At 43.5% G+C, this 16,921-nt stretch overlaps 1 protein-coding gene across 1 annotated transcript in view; it reads left to right on the top strand.

The window, feature by feature from the left end:
- The window catches only part of RELL1 (RELT like 1), an 80,278-nt gene that overhangs the window by 45,560 nt on the left and 17,797 nt on the right, over positions 1-16,921 (top strand). Inside the window, exons 4-6 of the mRNA XM_070791276.1 lie at positions 7,854-7,911; positions 10,602-10,838; positions 15,126-15,264. Of these exons, the coding sequence (XP_070647377.1) occupies positions 7,854-7,911; positions 10,602-10,838; positions 15,126-15,261 (431 nt within the window). The 3' untranslated portion in view covers positions 15,262-15,264. The remainder of the gene's footprint in view (positions 1-7,853; positions 7,912-10,601; positions 10,839-15,125; positions 15,265-16,921) is intronic.

The following is a 16,921-nucleotide window of genomic DNA, read 5'->3' as shown; positions in this document are numbered from 1 at the left end:
CAGGGTCATTTTTCTGAAACACTGGTGATTGTCTCCACAAGATACCACACCCCAAGTGACTTTTGAGGCGTGTGGCACTCCTGCCCACATACCTGTGAACGAAAAATGCCACCTCTCATATCAGTAAACAAAGAAAGTCATAGCCATCAAGCCGTCCATTACACGCCACAGTGGTGAACCCTGAGGGAACCCAAGAGGGAGAGAATGCCTGCCATCCAGCAGCCATCAGACTACAGCCTCTCCCCGACTATGAGTCCTGAGGAAACTCAGGCTGTGAAAACACTGGATGCTGGCCCCAGATAGCTGAGGTGCACATCAAAGGAATGATTTCAGTGAGCCCAGACTCTTACATCTTCCCATACATGGAAAAGCGCTGAATTCCTTGACTTGGGATGTCTGGTTTTCTTTTATTAACAGTAACAGTGACGTTCTGACTACCTGATCTTTATTGCAAAAATTCTTGTACATCTTGGCTCCCTCCTTTGTCTTTCCATAGCAGTCTCTCAGAGTTATCTGAGAGTCTTGCCTCCTGAGCTTAAGTCCTCAGATTTGTCTACTGAATAAAACATAACTTTCAACTTTTAGGTTGTGCATAACTTTTAGGTCACAGTTTTTTCAGCCAACATATCCAATAGCCCTATGCTTTGAATTCTCATGAGAATGTAAAACAAAATGTTTTCCTTGGGCGCTCTCTGGGCCCTGGTAAACACTGTCTCAAGCTGCATGCACTGACGCAGCTGAGCCCTTTGTCTGAAAGTTGAAATCCCTCCATGCTGCTCAGTAAATACCTGCCTTCTGTTCCAAGCCCCTCCCTGGGATCCTGTGTCCCCATAGCCTCACTATTAACCACAGCGCCTGCCTGGCCCAGGCTGCAGTCAGTGCTTCTGACCTAGAGAAGCAGCAACTTCATATGGTTCAGTATACTTTTCCTTTTTCTTTAGAGTGGACTTTACATATTGGCATTGATTTAGGTGCTTCATGTGCATAATATCATTTAATCCTCACAATATTCTTCTGGAGTTGATATTATTATACCCACTTTACAGATGAAGAAAGGAAGACTCCAAGTGGTTGGTCACGTGGTTAGGGAGTAGTGCTGCCCTGCATGGGCCTCTTGCATCTATTCAGCATTGCCTTGCCTCTCTTCTAGTTTGTCGCTTTCAGTTTCTCCAGGATTGAAAACCAGATGATCTAACTTAATAGGATGATGTTTAAAATAACAAAAAAGATAGTGATCAATTGGATTCAATATCTGTTTTATAAAACAGATAAAACAGATCTTGTGGCTCAGCTGGTAAAGAATCCGCCTGCAATGCAGGAGACCTGGGTTTGATCCCTGGGTTGCGAAGATCCCCTGGAGAAGGGAAAGGCTACCTACTCCAGTATTCTAGTCTAGAGGATTCCATGAACTGTATAGTGCATGGGGTCGCAGAGTCGGACATGACTGAGCGACTTTCACTTTCACTTTTTTTTCACTTTTCCTTCAGGGAGCAGTAGTTGGTGATGCTATTCTTGAGGACTCAGTGGTGCATATTTCTTTTGCATAAAGAAGTGGATTTTAATTTGCATAAGAAGTACAGAAATTTGTTCTTGGCGTAAAAGCTCCAGCCATTACAGAAGTGCACCGAGTAAGGTGTGGATGGCCCTTCATTTCTCCTGGGTCTTGCACAGTCGAAACTGCCTTCATGTACATGTATATGTATGGTTGAGTCCCTTTCCTGTCTGCGTGAAACCATCACGACTTGGTTAAAGAGCTATTCTCCAATACAGCTTCCCCGGTGGCTCAGATGGTAAAGAATCCGCCTGCGATGCAGGACACCTGGGTTCTATCCCTGGGTCAGAAAGATCCCCTGGAGAAGGAAATGACAACCCATTCCAGTATTCTTGCCTGGAGCATTCCATGTACAGAGGAGCCTGGTGCGCTACATTCCATGAGGTCGCAGAGTCGGACAAGACTGAGTGATTATCACTCACTCCAATACAAAATAAAAAGTTGGGGGGAAAAAAAAGAGAAAGAAACTGCCTTCATGGCTTTTGGAAGCTTGGAGACCTGTGGGACCTGGGCTTCTGAGAGCTGAAGCAGCTGCTGAGTGAGTGAGTGCTGCATGAGGGGTTACTGAGAGGTGAGTGGTGTGAAGTGTCAGCTGTGAGCACTTTGCTGGGGGCTAAAGTTCTCTTGTATAACTTCATATTTGGCACTGAATGCTTGCTAACTGCCAGGCCTGTTCTAAGGGTTTTCTGGGAGCCCTATGATTCAGATATATCATTTCCAATTTATTGTTGAGAAACCGAGGTCTACAGCACATAACTGACTTGCCAGTGTCACCCTGCTGCAAGTAGCAGAGTTGAGATTTGAACTCTAGCCTCTGACATCAGAGTCCATACCTGTGTACTGTCACTGCTTCTTCCTGGTGTCAGGAAAGATGAACGATAAACTTCCTCCTTTCAAAGAGATAACATATACAGCTGGGGCATTTTATAGAACTCTAAATATTAGTGCATTAAATTATCCAAACTACCTTATGAAGTCAGCCGTGTTACCACCCCATTTTGCAGATGAGGAAACAGGGGCCCAGAGGGTAAGAAAGTCACCTAAGGGTCATCAAGCTGGCCTGTGGCAGGATGGTGCCAGCAGTGGGCTCTTTTCTCCTATTACAGCCGAGGTGAAACCTGTGGGCCCCTGAAGGAAACAGACTATATAATTTCCTCACTCCCACACTCACAGACTCTAGGACTCCTCTTTTCTTTTTTAATTATGTCCTTTTCCTTTTGGAAAGTAGCTTTTTAGTTTCTGCTGCCTTGATTACCAGTGGAGTAATCAAAGCACTGATTTCATTCTTTCTCCTCCGCTCCCCAGTTCTTTGCCTTCTGTCTTTCTTATTCTTCACTCTTCTCCCTGTAAGGGCCTTCGTCTGTCACCTCTGATTTCTCCTGTGACCTCATCCTTAGGTGGCCTTGGTTCTCCTTGGCCACCAGGAGACATCTGATTTCACTGGGTCCTCACACACAGTGACCTCTCTAGCTTCCAGCCCGTGCCAAAACCACAGCTGGAGGATTAAATAGGTACTTGGGGCTTTTAACAGTTTATAACCTAGTTTTATTAGTTTGCCTTGGAGACTTAAATTCTCTGTAGAACAGAATGTATTTTTCTTTTTTTTGTCATTAACAGACTCTGAACTTAATATCCATTTAGATCTCCATGTTGAGGTTAATTAACTTTATATTTTTAAAAAATAGCACACTATAACATAATTTTTCTTTAAACATTGAAGAAAAAAGTGAATAAAATTGAGTACAAACCATTACCCTTTTCTCATGTTTATTTAGGTTTTCTTTGCCTATTTTACATATTTTAAAACACTTTCAGTCCTGATATATGACTCATCTTCTGCTTTGCATTTTTAATTTGGCTAAGGGGGTAATACTTCACCAGTACTTATGGTGACATTCTTATTTATGGTTTAAACCTATCATGTCTTGGATGTTGCAAATCACATTTCGTTTAGACAAATATCTCTTGTAGGATGAATTTATTGGCTAAACTGCACACTGATTATTTTCCCACTAGTCTGTAATCCTTTCTAAATAGAGCAGGACTGAAGAGCATTTGGGTGATCACTGCGGAAGTTTGGAAAGTACCTGCAACTCTCCAGCTGGGCTTCTCTGCCAGGGCCAGACACTGTCTGAAAATAGCAGCACCTGTCAGTATTGTGATTACTGTCCAAGCACCCCGGATTATGGTTATTTACATTGGGCAGAAGAGAGGGGTCCCTTGGTGAAATTCTCATCTTGGCACTCAATTTGTGTGATGGCTAAAAGGGTTTTTTCATAAACTACCATCATTACTGAGTAGATCCCTGAAACTTGCCATAATAATTATGCAAACATCCTGTGAACTGTTAAACCATCATCATTTGGGTGGAGACTCAGAAGGAGTAGGGAGGAGTTGGTTGGGGTGAAATGCACCCACCCTAGAGTCAGATAGACCAGGTTTTTGTATCTAGGTCTGTTTCTAGCTGTGGGATTCTGGACAGTCAGTACAGTCTTTAGGCCTCAGTGTCTATCTGTAAAATGGGGACGATAATTCTGCCTGCTATTAGAGTGAATCCGACACGGAAGGTCTACAAAGCTTTTTGACAGTGGCTGGCACATACCAGGATCTTGCCTTGAATGTAAGGGAAAACTTTAAAGAGAATAATGGTGGGAGAGAAAACAGGGCTGATTTTGACTACTCTATGCATATTATCAGGCAGAAGTTCAGGAAAGAAGAGAGGAAGCAGTATTTGGAAATGACTGCTCACTAGAAAATTTTCCCTGTTCTTGACAGGTTTTGCTTGCCCTGTAACTGACTCCTCCCATCCTTTGGACACCCATGAAAGGAAGTATAGTTGGACAGAATGTTGACAAGTTTAGGGGAGGGGACTTCCCTGGTGGTCCAGTGGTCAAGAATTAGCCTTGCAATGGGGAGGATACAGGTTCGATCCCTGATCAGGGAGCTAAGATCCTTCATGCTGCGGAGCAACCAAGCCCCTCTGCCACAACTACTGAGCCTGTGCAACATAAAGAAAGATTCCCACAAGATGCAACAAAGATCCTGGTGCAGCCAAATAAATAAATTTTTTTTTAAAAAAGTGTAGGGAAAACTGTCTCTTGGAGCTTATTGGAGTTATGAGTAATCACAAAGAGATGTATATTTAATAGAACTTAATTGGGTTTTGCTCTTTTATAGTAATTTTATAACCAAATTAAAGCATGTGTTTATGTGCTAATGGTGGTGTTACGTTAGGGTTTTCTCATCACAGGAAACCAAAAAGGTTCCCAAGAGATAGTTCACTGAGATTTACTCCCTGGTATAGACTGGGTGAAAGCCTAGAGACAAGGGTCTACATGAGTGCGTGTGTGCATGTCTTGGTCCTGCATGAGTATGCATGTTATTTGCATAAAAACTTGAGCCTACTCTTAAATCATTGCTCACAGCAAACAAAGGGGTTGTTTACTATTGTTTCTAAGAAATAAGGGTGAAGTACAGGGATACATGAATATATGAGATACAACACAAGCCTAAAAAAAAGTAATGCTTTTAATATATTTTAATTATCTTCCTGGGAGCATTTTATAATTTGATGTTTCTAACAGAGGTCATCATTTTGCAGGTGATTAATTTTCTCAGGTAACTATATAAACTTTTTGAAAAGCTCATCTTTATAAGTGAATGCTATTAGTGTTATCTTTGTTTCCATTTCTTTCTTTGGTTGTTATTTCCCCCCCTTTTTGTTAATAGTTTTGAAGTTTAGTAAAAGATAGCATAATATAACGGAGAAGGCAATGGCACCCCACTCCAGTACTCTTGCCTGGAAAATCCCATGGACGGAGGAGCCTGGTGGGCTACAGTTCATGGGGTCGCACAGAGTCGGACATGACTGAAGCAACTTAGCAGCAGCAGCAGCATAATATAAATGTCAGCTGGCAAATTATTGTGTGTTCCCTAAACACTTTATCTGAAAGAAAATGTTTTTTGGAATTCTTAGTATTAGTTCAAGGGAAATAATTAAATTATATTTAAATTTGACTTAGAGGGTAACATGCCTTTTTTTGTCCTGTGGGAGAAGGCACTACTGATCCATTTCAGTGCTTTTTTTTGTAATGATGAGTCTTTTTATATCAAAACTTATATTTGGAAATGTATTTGTGCATTTTCACAGATAGTCATGAAAGGCAAAGAAATTATTTCTTTTTGAAAATGATGGTGTGTTCCATTAGTATTTCTTCAAAAATTCTATGCATTTGCAAGGGTTGTGAAGGGGATAATATTGGATTGTGGGGGCAAAAAATCCCTTACTATTTTATATGTAAAACACAGATATGCATATAATACATAAACAATTGTTTATCTTCAGTATTATAGTTTTATGGGAGGATGAATTAGGAAAAAATGTCGAAAAAAAAAAGCTTCTGGGTGGAGCAGTCATGAAAAAAAGTTGCAGAACACTAGATCCATCTTTAGCTGTTGACTTAAAAGCAGCAGTGTTGAAACTGGAGTTAATTTTCCTTCTCTTGGAATTTCGAGATTGTTGAATATTAAATGTTGGTGTTAGCTCACATGGTAAATAGTGACTTTTTAAAAAATTGTTTTATGTCTAGAGAACTTGTTGTGGTTAGTATTGAGAACAGCACTTTAAAAATCAATGGAGAGGTTCCCCTGGTGGCTCAGTGTTAAAGAGTCTGCCTGCCAATGCAGGAGACATGGGTTTGATCCCTGATCCGGGAAGATCCCACATGCCATGGAGCAGCTAAGCCGGTGTGGCACAACTACAAGCCTGTGCACTAGAGACTGGGAGCTACAACTACTGGAGCCCATGTGCCTGGAGCCTGTGCTGCACAAGAGAACCCACTGCGGCGAGAAGCCCGTGCACTGCAACTAGAGAGTGGCCCCTGCTTGCCACAACTAGAGAAAAAGCCCAGGGAGCAACGAAGACCCAGCATAGCCAAAAATAAATAAACATTTTTTAAAAAATCAATGGAAAGGGGTCAGGAGTCAGTCACAACATCTGGCCTTGCCAGGAGATACCCAAGAGGAACTTGACCATTCAGTTCCATCTTTTATTCTTAAGACTTGACACCCTACAAAAAATGAAGTAACATGTGTGTCTGTGTACAGTGGCGGGGTGGGCGCCCAAGAAGCTGAGATTCAGTTTGCTTTAGTTGACAGCCTAGGTTCCACCTACAAATTTGGATTTTTTTTTAAAAATTAACATTAGAAGTCTAATTTAACTCAGTCCATATTAGATAACTGATGTGTGTAACCAGTGAACTTCCTATGTAAGCCCTAGTGATAAAGGACCTGCCTCCCAATGCAGGAGATATAAGAAACCTGGGGTTCAGTCCTGGGTCAGGAAGATTCCCTGGAGGAGGGCACAACACCTCCCTAGTATTATTGCCTGGATAATCCCCACAGACAGAGGAGCCTGGCAGACTACAGTCCATAGGGTTGCACAGAGTCGGACACAACTGAAGTGACTTAGCACTCATGCATCTGACCCTGACCAGCATTTGAAATTTTAAGATACCTGGCTAGAGTTAAGGTCTTGTATGGTCCTTAAGCAGAGCTAAACCAAATGGCCCACCTGAAAAACTAACCCTTTCTCATCCCCAGTGCTGTGTGGGATAGACTTGATGCTGTTACTGTGCTCTGATCAGGCATGTCCAAAGATCAGACTCTTTGCGACCCCATGAACTATAGCCCCACAAGCTCCTCCATCCTTGGGTTTTTCCAGGTAAGAGTACTGGAGTGGGTTGCCATTTCCTCCTCCAGGAGATCTTCCTGATCCAGGGATCAAACCTGAGTCTCTTGTGTGTGCTGCAGGCGGATTATTTACCACTGAGCCATCGGGGAAGCCCATAGACTTGATATTGCATGGGGTATCCAGAATTTAGGGCTAATTATTTGAACACATGTAAGTTATTAGAATATAGGTCTCGGGTCATGCATTTCATGACATATTTAGCAGAGTGAGTTAAATTGAGTTTCCCTTTGGTTTGAGAAGAGGAGAAAGAAATTTCTGTGTTATATTGCTGATGATGTATAGGAAGCAGAGCTTTGTGGTAGATCTGCTTTCCCTTGCATAGATCCTCTGTCACTCTCACTAACTTCCTGTGAGTTGAAAATTATCTGCAGATGGAGCCATATCTGGACTTTCCTTGGGAAAGGCCCTGCCTTCTCCAGGGCCCCAAGGCCTCATCTGTGAATTGAAGAAATTCAATTAGGTGTTTTTCCACCAGTTTTTCTGATATGCTAATTCTATGATCACTCATCTAATTCATTCCATTTTAATTTTTTTTTTTTTTTTTTTTAGCAAATGTTGACATTTTAGCAGCAATGGTAGAAGATAACAGCGTGTGTGATCCTGAAAGGTGAGTGCTTTCCCCCTGACTTTATGAGGCTTTTGTTTTCAATTATCTGCTGGAGCAGGTTTCTCTACTTTGTCCTTATTGACACGTGAGCCAGAGAATTCTTTGCTGTGGGGAACTGTCCTTTGCCTTGTAGGAAGTTTAACAGCATTCCTGACCTCCAGTGCATGGATGCCATGGTCCCTTTCTCCTGCGGTGTGACATCCCACAATGTCTCCTGACATTGTCCGTGTCCCCTGGGGGTGAAGTCGCCCCTGGTTGAGAACTGCTGGGTTAGTGAACCATGATGGGAGGAGGAAGCCCTGGAACTGGGCACCTGAATTGTCTTCCCTGTGCCACTTATGGCTCCCCTCTTCTTGGGTAAGTTAACTGACCACTCTGAGCTCAAATTCCATTATCTATAAACTGAGGGTAACCGCCACACCAACCTAACTGGAACATCATAAGAAATACAGACTATCTCGGGCGCTGAAGACCTCCATGAACAATTAGTTATGCTTAAATGAAAAACTGGGCTGGTTTGGGAGCACCTGCTAAGTTCTATTGGAGAAGGCAATGGCACCTCACTCCAATGTTCTTGCCTGGAGATTCCCAGGGACGGGGGAGCCTGGTGGGCTGCTGTCCATGGGGTCACACAGAGTCGGACACGACTGACTTAGCAGCAGCAGCAGCAGCTAAGTTCTATTTTTGTATTAGGGTATGGATGTTTGTTTTTGATTATGGTTGTTGAGCTTCACAGTTGGTCATAATCACAGGCAACTATATTTCTGTGTAGTCTTTCATGCTTCAGAGAGCATTTATTGAGTGCCTGCTGTGTGCTGGGCATGATGCTGGAGCTGGGCCTTCATACATCCTTGCCAAGGAGGACTCAGTCTAATGGGGAGTAGAAACAAGAAGTAGGGGAAGCTTGTGGGGAGACAAAGCTCAGGACAAAAGGCCCAGGAGAGTGAAAGTGTGGGATGCCCTGGGAAGTTTCAGTCTAGGGTGGCCTGAGGATGTGCTGTGGACAGAAGCAAGAAGGACCAAGGAAGCAAATTGGGTCTGAGTGACCTCGCCAGGGGTTTGAACCTTTTTCTGCAAGGGGTTTGGACCTTTTTCTGCTTACTCTGTAGGTTGTGCACACAGCACATCTTAGCTGTTTCATACATGTTTGTGAAACTGGCCACGTTAGACCCGCGTTTCAGTGAGGTGACTCAGTTCAGGAGGGCCAGTGTTGGGAGCCCTGGTGGTGTAGTTCATGGAGACTCATGGGCTGTGGGTCCCCCCACATTCCAGCCCTGACCACAGGTTCCTCATCTAAGGACCATGTCACCTCAGTCATCTTAGAGCATCCTAAAGTCCCCATCATTGGATTTTGTGCACAGCACATATAGATAATTGTTTCATTTTTTTTTCTTTTGATAAATGTTTCTTGAATGAATGTTGTTAAACTTACAATTCAACCTCCTAATATGTGATATTAACATTGTTTTACCCCAGAAAGCTGCAGCTGTGTGTTTTTATTTTAACAACGTAAAAAGTATGCTTAACGAAAGCCAGGAAACTTTTGGCTGTTTGGGGTCTTTGAGACTTTCTCTTCAATTATGCGTGCTCCTTTTGAAGTGGACAGGTGGGCTGGTTATCTGTAGCATGAAGGCTGGTTGATATATCATGAGACCTCCATGTGCCTTTGGGACTCTTGGCCTGGTCTCAGGCGTCAGGCTCTGCTGTGACATGCTGACTGGCCCACACCCACACTCACACCCACCTATTCCACATCAGAGTGCAGATTCCTGGTCAGGCCAGCCCTGTCCTGTCTTAACTCCTCCTTTTCTAGAGGACCAGAAGCCTGAAACATGCCTTTTGAAAGCAGCCAGCATCTAACCTTTAGACTTGTGCTTTTTATACTTTGGATGGCCTGGCTGGGTTTCTTCTAGGTTGTCAAAGTAGTCTCCCCTGTTTCTGAAGTACTGTAGCATGATGGTTAAGATCATGGTTTCAGATTTAGTCTTTCTAGATTTGGATCTCAGAGCCATCACTGTGTGACTTTGAGCAAGTTGCTTAACTGCTCTGAGGCTCAGTGTCCTTGTTTTATAAATAATTCCGATTTAGAGGTTTTGTAAAGATCGAATGCTTAGAATGCTGTTAGGTTTTTATTATTATTATTATCAACATCTCTTTTGAGTGTCACTTTTGATATCTTGGCCTAAAAGCCTTCTTCCTTTGACCCAATAGTCAGACTGGATCAAATATTCCTTCCTAAGTCATCTAATGATTGGATTGGAATTTAAGTTTTTCTTTCCTCCAGTGTATATATATTCAGGGCCTTTCTTTGCTTAGAGATCTAGGAGGCATTTGGGTAAGTATGAGAAATTAGTTTGCATGAAATTAGATTGTATGAGAAGGGAGATCAGCCATACAAGAAAAGAAACCTCGTACTTCAAAGATAAGCAGTGCATCGTCATTAAAAGCAGTGGTTTATTTCCAACCAGTTAACTAGAAGTGATAAATCACATCATTACTGTTCACAATGAGCTGTCATTGTATAGTCTCAAAAGCTGAGTACCTGCTGCCTGAGATCAGTCCACAAAGCCCATTTGTATAATTGGAAGAGGTATTTTTCCTTTTGATTTAAACTTCTTTCATTGCAGAGGGAGCAAATGGTGTAGCTATTTCTTTTAAGTAACCTCTTCCTTTTTTTCTTCCTATCTTAGCCCAGTGACGCCCAGCACTCCTGGGAGCCCGCCGGTGAGCCCCGGGCCCTTGTCACCAGGGGTCACCCCAGGGAAGCATATCTGCGGCCACCATCTGCACACAGTGGGGGGTCCTGTCGAGCGGGACGTGTGTCATCGGTGTAGGCACAAGCGGTGGCACTTCATAAAACCCACCAACAAGTCCAAAGAGGGCCGCCCGAGGCGCCAAGGAGAGGTCACCGTCCTCTCTGTGGGCAGGTGAGTCCTGGGATGCTTGGGGTTTGTGTGACATGGTTGCTCTGCCGTGTGGATTTGTACACCTATTAAACATAGCGTGTATTCTCCTGAGCCTGGCTTGGTCCTGTCTCTTGGCTTCTTTGATATTTTCTAGTCTTGAGTCCTGCATTTTTCCAACAGAAGAAGAATTCTAAGAGGTGGTTATTGTGAGATCAGATGTGAGATGTATTGATTAGGGCGATAAATTAATTACTTGCTGTATTAGGATTTTCCAGGAATCAGTAAGATTCTGTATGTATTGTGTGTGTGTGTGTGTGTGTGTGCGCTTCCCAGAGTGGCGCTAGTGGTAAAGAACCCACTTGCCAATGCAGGAGATTTAAGAGACATGGGTTCAATCCCTGGGTCGGGAAAGTCCCCTGGCTCAGGGCAGGGCAACCTACTCCAGTATTCTTGCCTGGAGAATCCCACAGACAGGGGAGTCTGGCAGGCTACAGTCCATAGGGTTGCAAAGAGTTGGACACAACTGAAGCAACTGAGCTGCATGCATATATATACACAATCGATAAGATTCTATATTATGCTTCCTGGTGGCTCAGGTAAAGAATCTGCCTGCCAGTGTAGGAGATGTGGGTTTGATTACTGGATCAGAAAGATCCCCTGGAGGAGGAAATGGCAACCCACTCCAGTATTCTTGCCTGGGAAATCCCATGGGTAGAGGAGTCTGGCAGGCTGTAATCCATGGTGTTGCCAAGAGTTGAACATGACTTTAGTGACTAAACCACCTCCACCATATTATATATATGCACACACACATACATACGTATGAGAAGAGATTTATTATGGGAATTAGCTCACATGATCACGGAGGCCAAGAAGCCCCACAACCTTCTGTCTGCAATCTGGAGAACCAGAAGAGCTGGTGGTAATTCAGTCCAAGCCCAAAGGTCTGAGAACCAGGCAAGCCAATGGTGTTAGTCCTGGCACCAGTCTGAAGGCCTAGGAACCCGGAATGCTCATGTCTGATGGCAAAAGAAGAGTGAGGTGTCAGCTCAAGGAAAAACAGCAAATTCAGTCTTCCTCTGCCATTTTGTTGTATTCAGGCCTTTGAGGGTTTGGATGATTCTTATTTGCATCGGGGAAGATGATCTTTACTCAATCCACCAATTCAAATGCTATTATCTTCTGCAAAAGCCTTCTGCAAATGCCCTCAGACACACCCAGAACTAATGTTTTATCAGCTCTCTGTGCAGCCCTTGGCCTGGTCAAGTGACAGCATCACACTTTCTCTAATAGATAAAGAATCTCCACTCTCTACAGCAGTTCATGTCACTTGTGGAGACCAGGTTGGTGGTGGCTCTTGGAGCAGTCATCCACAGCCCCAGGTCCTTTCCGTCTTGTGCCTCTGCCAGGTTTGCTAGCAGGAGAAAGTCCTCGGAGGATTGTTCACAAAAGGTTTTAATGGGATGGTCCTGAAGTGGCACATTTCATTCTTGCTCACATTCCTCTGGCTGGCATTCAATCACTCGGCCACACCTAATGCCCAGGGGGGTAGGAAATGTCATCCAGCCCTGTGCTGGGAAGAAGGAAAGAGAAGGAGCTGGTCCAGTGTCTGCCGTGTAAGATCATGTGGGTTCCTGGGACTGCTTTCTTTAGTCCGTCTCCTCTGTGCCCTGGTTCCCCAGTCTGAAACTTCCATTTGCTGGTGACCTACATGTGATGCGGAGGTCTTTGGGGGTGGTGAATCAATTTGATGATGTGTGTGTGTTAGTCACGTAGTTGTGTTTGACTCTTTGTGACCTCATGGACTACAGCCCGTCATGTGCCTCTGTCCATGGGATTTCCCAGGCAAGAATACTGGAGTGGGTTGCCATTCCCTTCTCCAGGGGATCTTCCTGACCCAGGGAGGGAATGCAGGTCTCCCGCATTGCAGGCAGTTTCTTTACGGTCTGAACAACCAGGGTAGTAATTTGATGTTACGTAGTGAGCTTCCCTGGTGGCTCAGAAGGTAAAGAATCTGCCCGTAATGCGGGAGACCTGGATTTGACCCCTGGGCTGGGAAGATGCCCTGGAGGAGGGCATGGCAACCTGCTCCAGTATTCTTGCCTGTAGAATCCCCATGGACAGAGGAGCCTGGCGGGCTGCAATCGACGGGGTCGCAAAGAATCAGACATGACTAAGTGACTAAGCACACACACACACAGCATTTTTGGTTGATTTTGAGAGTCCCACAGGAACTGCATGGCTAATGCTGCTTGGGTGAAGGCAGTAGAGAGTAGTGGTGGAGAGTAAGCATGCTGGAGCCAGACTGGGGAAGCCCTGAGCAAACTCTGACAGTGCTGCCTATATGGTCCTGCTTCTCTGCTGATAACTCGAGGAAGAGTAGCCTAGACTCACCAAATTGCCCTCATTTGAGTCCTGGCACCACTACAAACTGTTCCTTCTCTCTGTGCCTCAGTATCCCCCTCTATAAAATGGGAATGACACCTCACTGGGTGGCTGTGAAGACTAAATAAGGTGACTCATGCAAAGATCTTAATTCAGTTTTTGTCGATTATTATACACTCAAGAATTGTTGGCACAGAAGGACCTACTGTACAGCATGGGGAACTCTGCTTAGTAATATGTAGTAACCCAAGTGGGAAAAGAGTTTGAAGAATGGACACATGTGTATGTATAACGGAACCACTCTGCTGTACACCTGAAACTAACACAACATTGTTAATCAGCTATGCTACAATATAAAATAAAAATTAGAAATAAGGAATTGGTATCTGTTATTATTATTTATTATTTGAATTTCACTGAGTTTTACCATGTGTTGCACAGGCAACAAAGAGAAGACTGCATGGCTCTTTGCCACTTATAGCAAAACAGTGCAACTCGTGACCATGCTGTTTTATTCAGAACAGAGTCATGGGAACTTATGAATGTGGAGTGGGGTGAGAACCTGCAAGTTGTTTGGACAAAGTGTATTTTGTTTGCTTTAAAAAAAAATCTGCTGAAACTTTCTACTCGGATTCAACATGGCTTTTTTAAATGCCCCAGATCCTAGCACAAACACTGTAAAGTAATTATACTCCAATAAAAAAAAGTGCCCCACATCCAACTCTGTGTCTTGGAGGTATTAACAGAATAAATACTATGAATGTTGAATGAGCACAGGCTGTGTTTCAGCATATGTTGCTTCAAGAGAGTCTTAGAGCTTGACTACCTAGGTTTGTGGTGACAGCTTTTTTCCTCATCCTCCCTTCACTTCTGCAGCATCTCCCTCCCCATTCTGGTCGGTGAGCTCATTTTGGACAAAGAAGGAGAATTTATTTTAGATGGTTATGAGGGAAATGAAGACCAGGACTAGAGACTTAGAAAAGACTTAAGGGTATTGATGGTGATAGATGAGAAAAGTATTCCAGTTGAATAAATTTTCCTTCTCTTTTAATTCTTGAGAAAAATTTCTCTCAAATTCCTTAACTCTTAATGAAAGCCCAAATTTGCTTTAAAAAAAAACAAAAAACAAAACAGACAAAACCCAAGCATACACAAAAACCCTGCCTCTGACTGATTCTGGTTAAACGTGTGACTGGGGCCATGTGTGTGTATGCGTGCCTGTGTGTAGAGATAGACATTCTGCCGGGAAAATTTTGAGGAAGGCAACTGCCTAGTGAACATCTGATGTACATACTAGTCAGGCTTTTATCCAGTCTCTGTGGTTAAAACAACTGATGTAAATGCTCAGGTCCTTGTTAGAAACCACAGCTCTGAGGCTGTTTCATATTTGAGTGCCCTTGTTTCTTAGTGCATTTGCACATGCTCTATAAACTGTGTCGCAGAATCTCTGATGCGTTGAGTGAACAGTAGCTGGGAGGTTTGGCCGGGGATGGGGAGCCTTGCTCTGTGGGATGGTCCCTCCTGTTGTATATGGTGAATTTCTTTTCTTTTAAAAAAATTTTTTTTTTTTGATTGAGGTATAGTTGATTTAAAATGTCATGTTAGTTTCAGGTGTACAGCAGTGATTTGGTTTTTATTACATACACACACACATATATATATTCTTTTTCAGATTCTTTTCCCTTATAGGTTGTTACAAAATATTGAGTATAGTTCCCTCTGCTATATAGGAGGCTCTTGTTGGTCATTTTATTATATATAGTAGTGTGCACATGTGAATGTGGTGATTTTCACTGCTGTCCTAACTTTTGACTGTGTTTGTTTTGGGATCCTCCAGGTGGATTTTTAGTTCATTCATGGTTCTTGTTCAGTGGAAAAGCAAAACCCATCACATCTCCTCTTCCCCCTGCTCCACCCGCTCAGGTTTAGAGTTACAAAAGTGGAACCCAAGTCCAATCAGAAGGAGCGGAGAAGTTTGATGTCAGTTAGTGGGACCGACAGTGTCAATGGGGAGGTGCCGGTGACGCCTGTGAAGAGACAGCAAAGTGACTCAGAGTAGCAGGTAAGTTGTAGATGTGGCGGCATGGGGGTGGGGTGGTACATGGTGGGGAGAAGGTGCTGAAGAGCATCCCTGGGGTCTATGGTGACATGAGAGTGACTCGGGAAGGACATAGGAGTGGAGCAGGTAGGGCTCTAGGGGACAGAACACCATCTCTTGTCTGCCCATAGCTTTGTGTGAAGAGCCTATCAACACAGGTGCCTCTAGAGGCTTGGCCTACGTGGTGATGAGGAGGATTTCTTATGAGGCAATGTGGAGTGGTGGAGATTGTGGTAAACTAGAGATCACATGCCCCATCTATAGGGTTTGCATGCCCATGAGACAGGAGGCACTTAGTGTGGCTATACCTTTGCAAAAAAAAGATGGAAATCTAAGGGTTTTTACATGTGAAATCACCACAGACTTTTAAATGTTGGCAGCTTGGTAAAAATCCTTTTAAAAACCATTCAGGCCAAATGACACATAATCTTGTCGTCACTTCTAGGTTAACAGTGATTTGATAAAGACTGGAGCAAGCAAAGCAATCCTTTTTTCTTTGAGAAACTAGTTTTCTTTGATGCATCACAGTTCTAAAATATCCCTAGTAGAAATATTACTCTTTCCATCAGATATTTTGAAGCAATTTAAAAGCGAAAGCGAATGCTTCTTAGTTTGGCTGTTTTAACTTTAGAAGATATTACTTTAAAAAAACCTCTGCTAATTTGATATTGGCTTAGCTTTTATCTTCCTGTTTGCTTTCTGTTCTGGCTTGAGTCCTGCCCATCCCTTTCATGTTATTTATTAGATATAAAAGGAAGGGAGTGACCAGCTCCAGAGTCTTCAGTGGAACCATCAGAGCCTGAGTGTTAAGGCAGGAGAGGTTCCACTTACAAAGGGAGGGGGAGGCAGGGTCCTAGAAGGTACAGGGAAATAGCAAGGTAGAGCCTGAACCTTTGAGTCAGGCTGCCAGGTTCAAGTCCCCATTTACCACTCACTAGCGCTGGGACCTGGGCAAGGTGCTTGGGCTTTTTGTGCCTACTTTCCTCACTGGGAAATAAAAATAATACTGCCTGCCTGGAAGGATGGCAGTAAGATATGAGGGAAATAACGCAGGAAGCCCAGGGCCTGGCAGATAGGAAATGCTCAGTCAGTGCTACTAATTATTATAAGTGAATTCACTTGTGGTCAGTGTGGCTGCGTCGGGGGAGAAGTGGCTTTTGAATGGAGCTTCTCTGATAACCTGCCCAGGCTCAGAGGGGTTGGGGATGATCCAGAAGTTATCTGGAGGAACTGTGTTCCTGAATTCCATAAGACATAGGGGTTCTCATAGCTTTCCAGCACTAACTCTTTTTTTTTTTTTTTAATTTTATTTTATTTTTAAACTTTACATAATTATATTAGTTTTGCCAAATACCAAAATGAATCCGCCACAGGTATACATGTGTTCCCCATCCTGAACCCTCCTCCCTCCTCCCTCCCCATACCATCCCTCTGGGTCATCCCAGTGCACTAGCCCCAAGCATCCAGTATCTTGCATCGAACCTGGACTGGCAACTCGTTTCTTACATGATATTTTACATGTTTCAATGCCATTCTCCCAAATCTTCCCACCCTCTCCCTCTCCCACAGAGTCCATAAGACTGTTCTATACATCAGTGTCTCTTTTGCTGTCTCGTACACA

Source organism: Bos indicus, chromosome 6 (assembly GCF_029378745.1).
Source record: "Bos indicus isolate NIAB-ARS_2022 breed Sahiwal x Tharparkar chromosome 6, NIAB-ARS_B.indTharparkar_mat_pri_1.0, whole genome shotgun sequence".
Lineage (NCBI taxonomy): Eukaryota > Metazoa > Chordata > Mammalia > Artiodactyla > Bovidae > Bos > Bos indicus.
The sequence above is the reverse complement of the archived record's forward strand: the minus strand, read 5'-3'. Positions and strand labels throughout refer to the sequence as shown.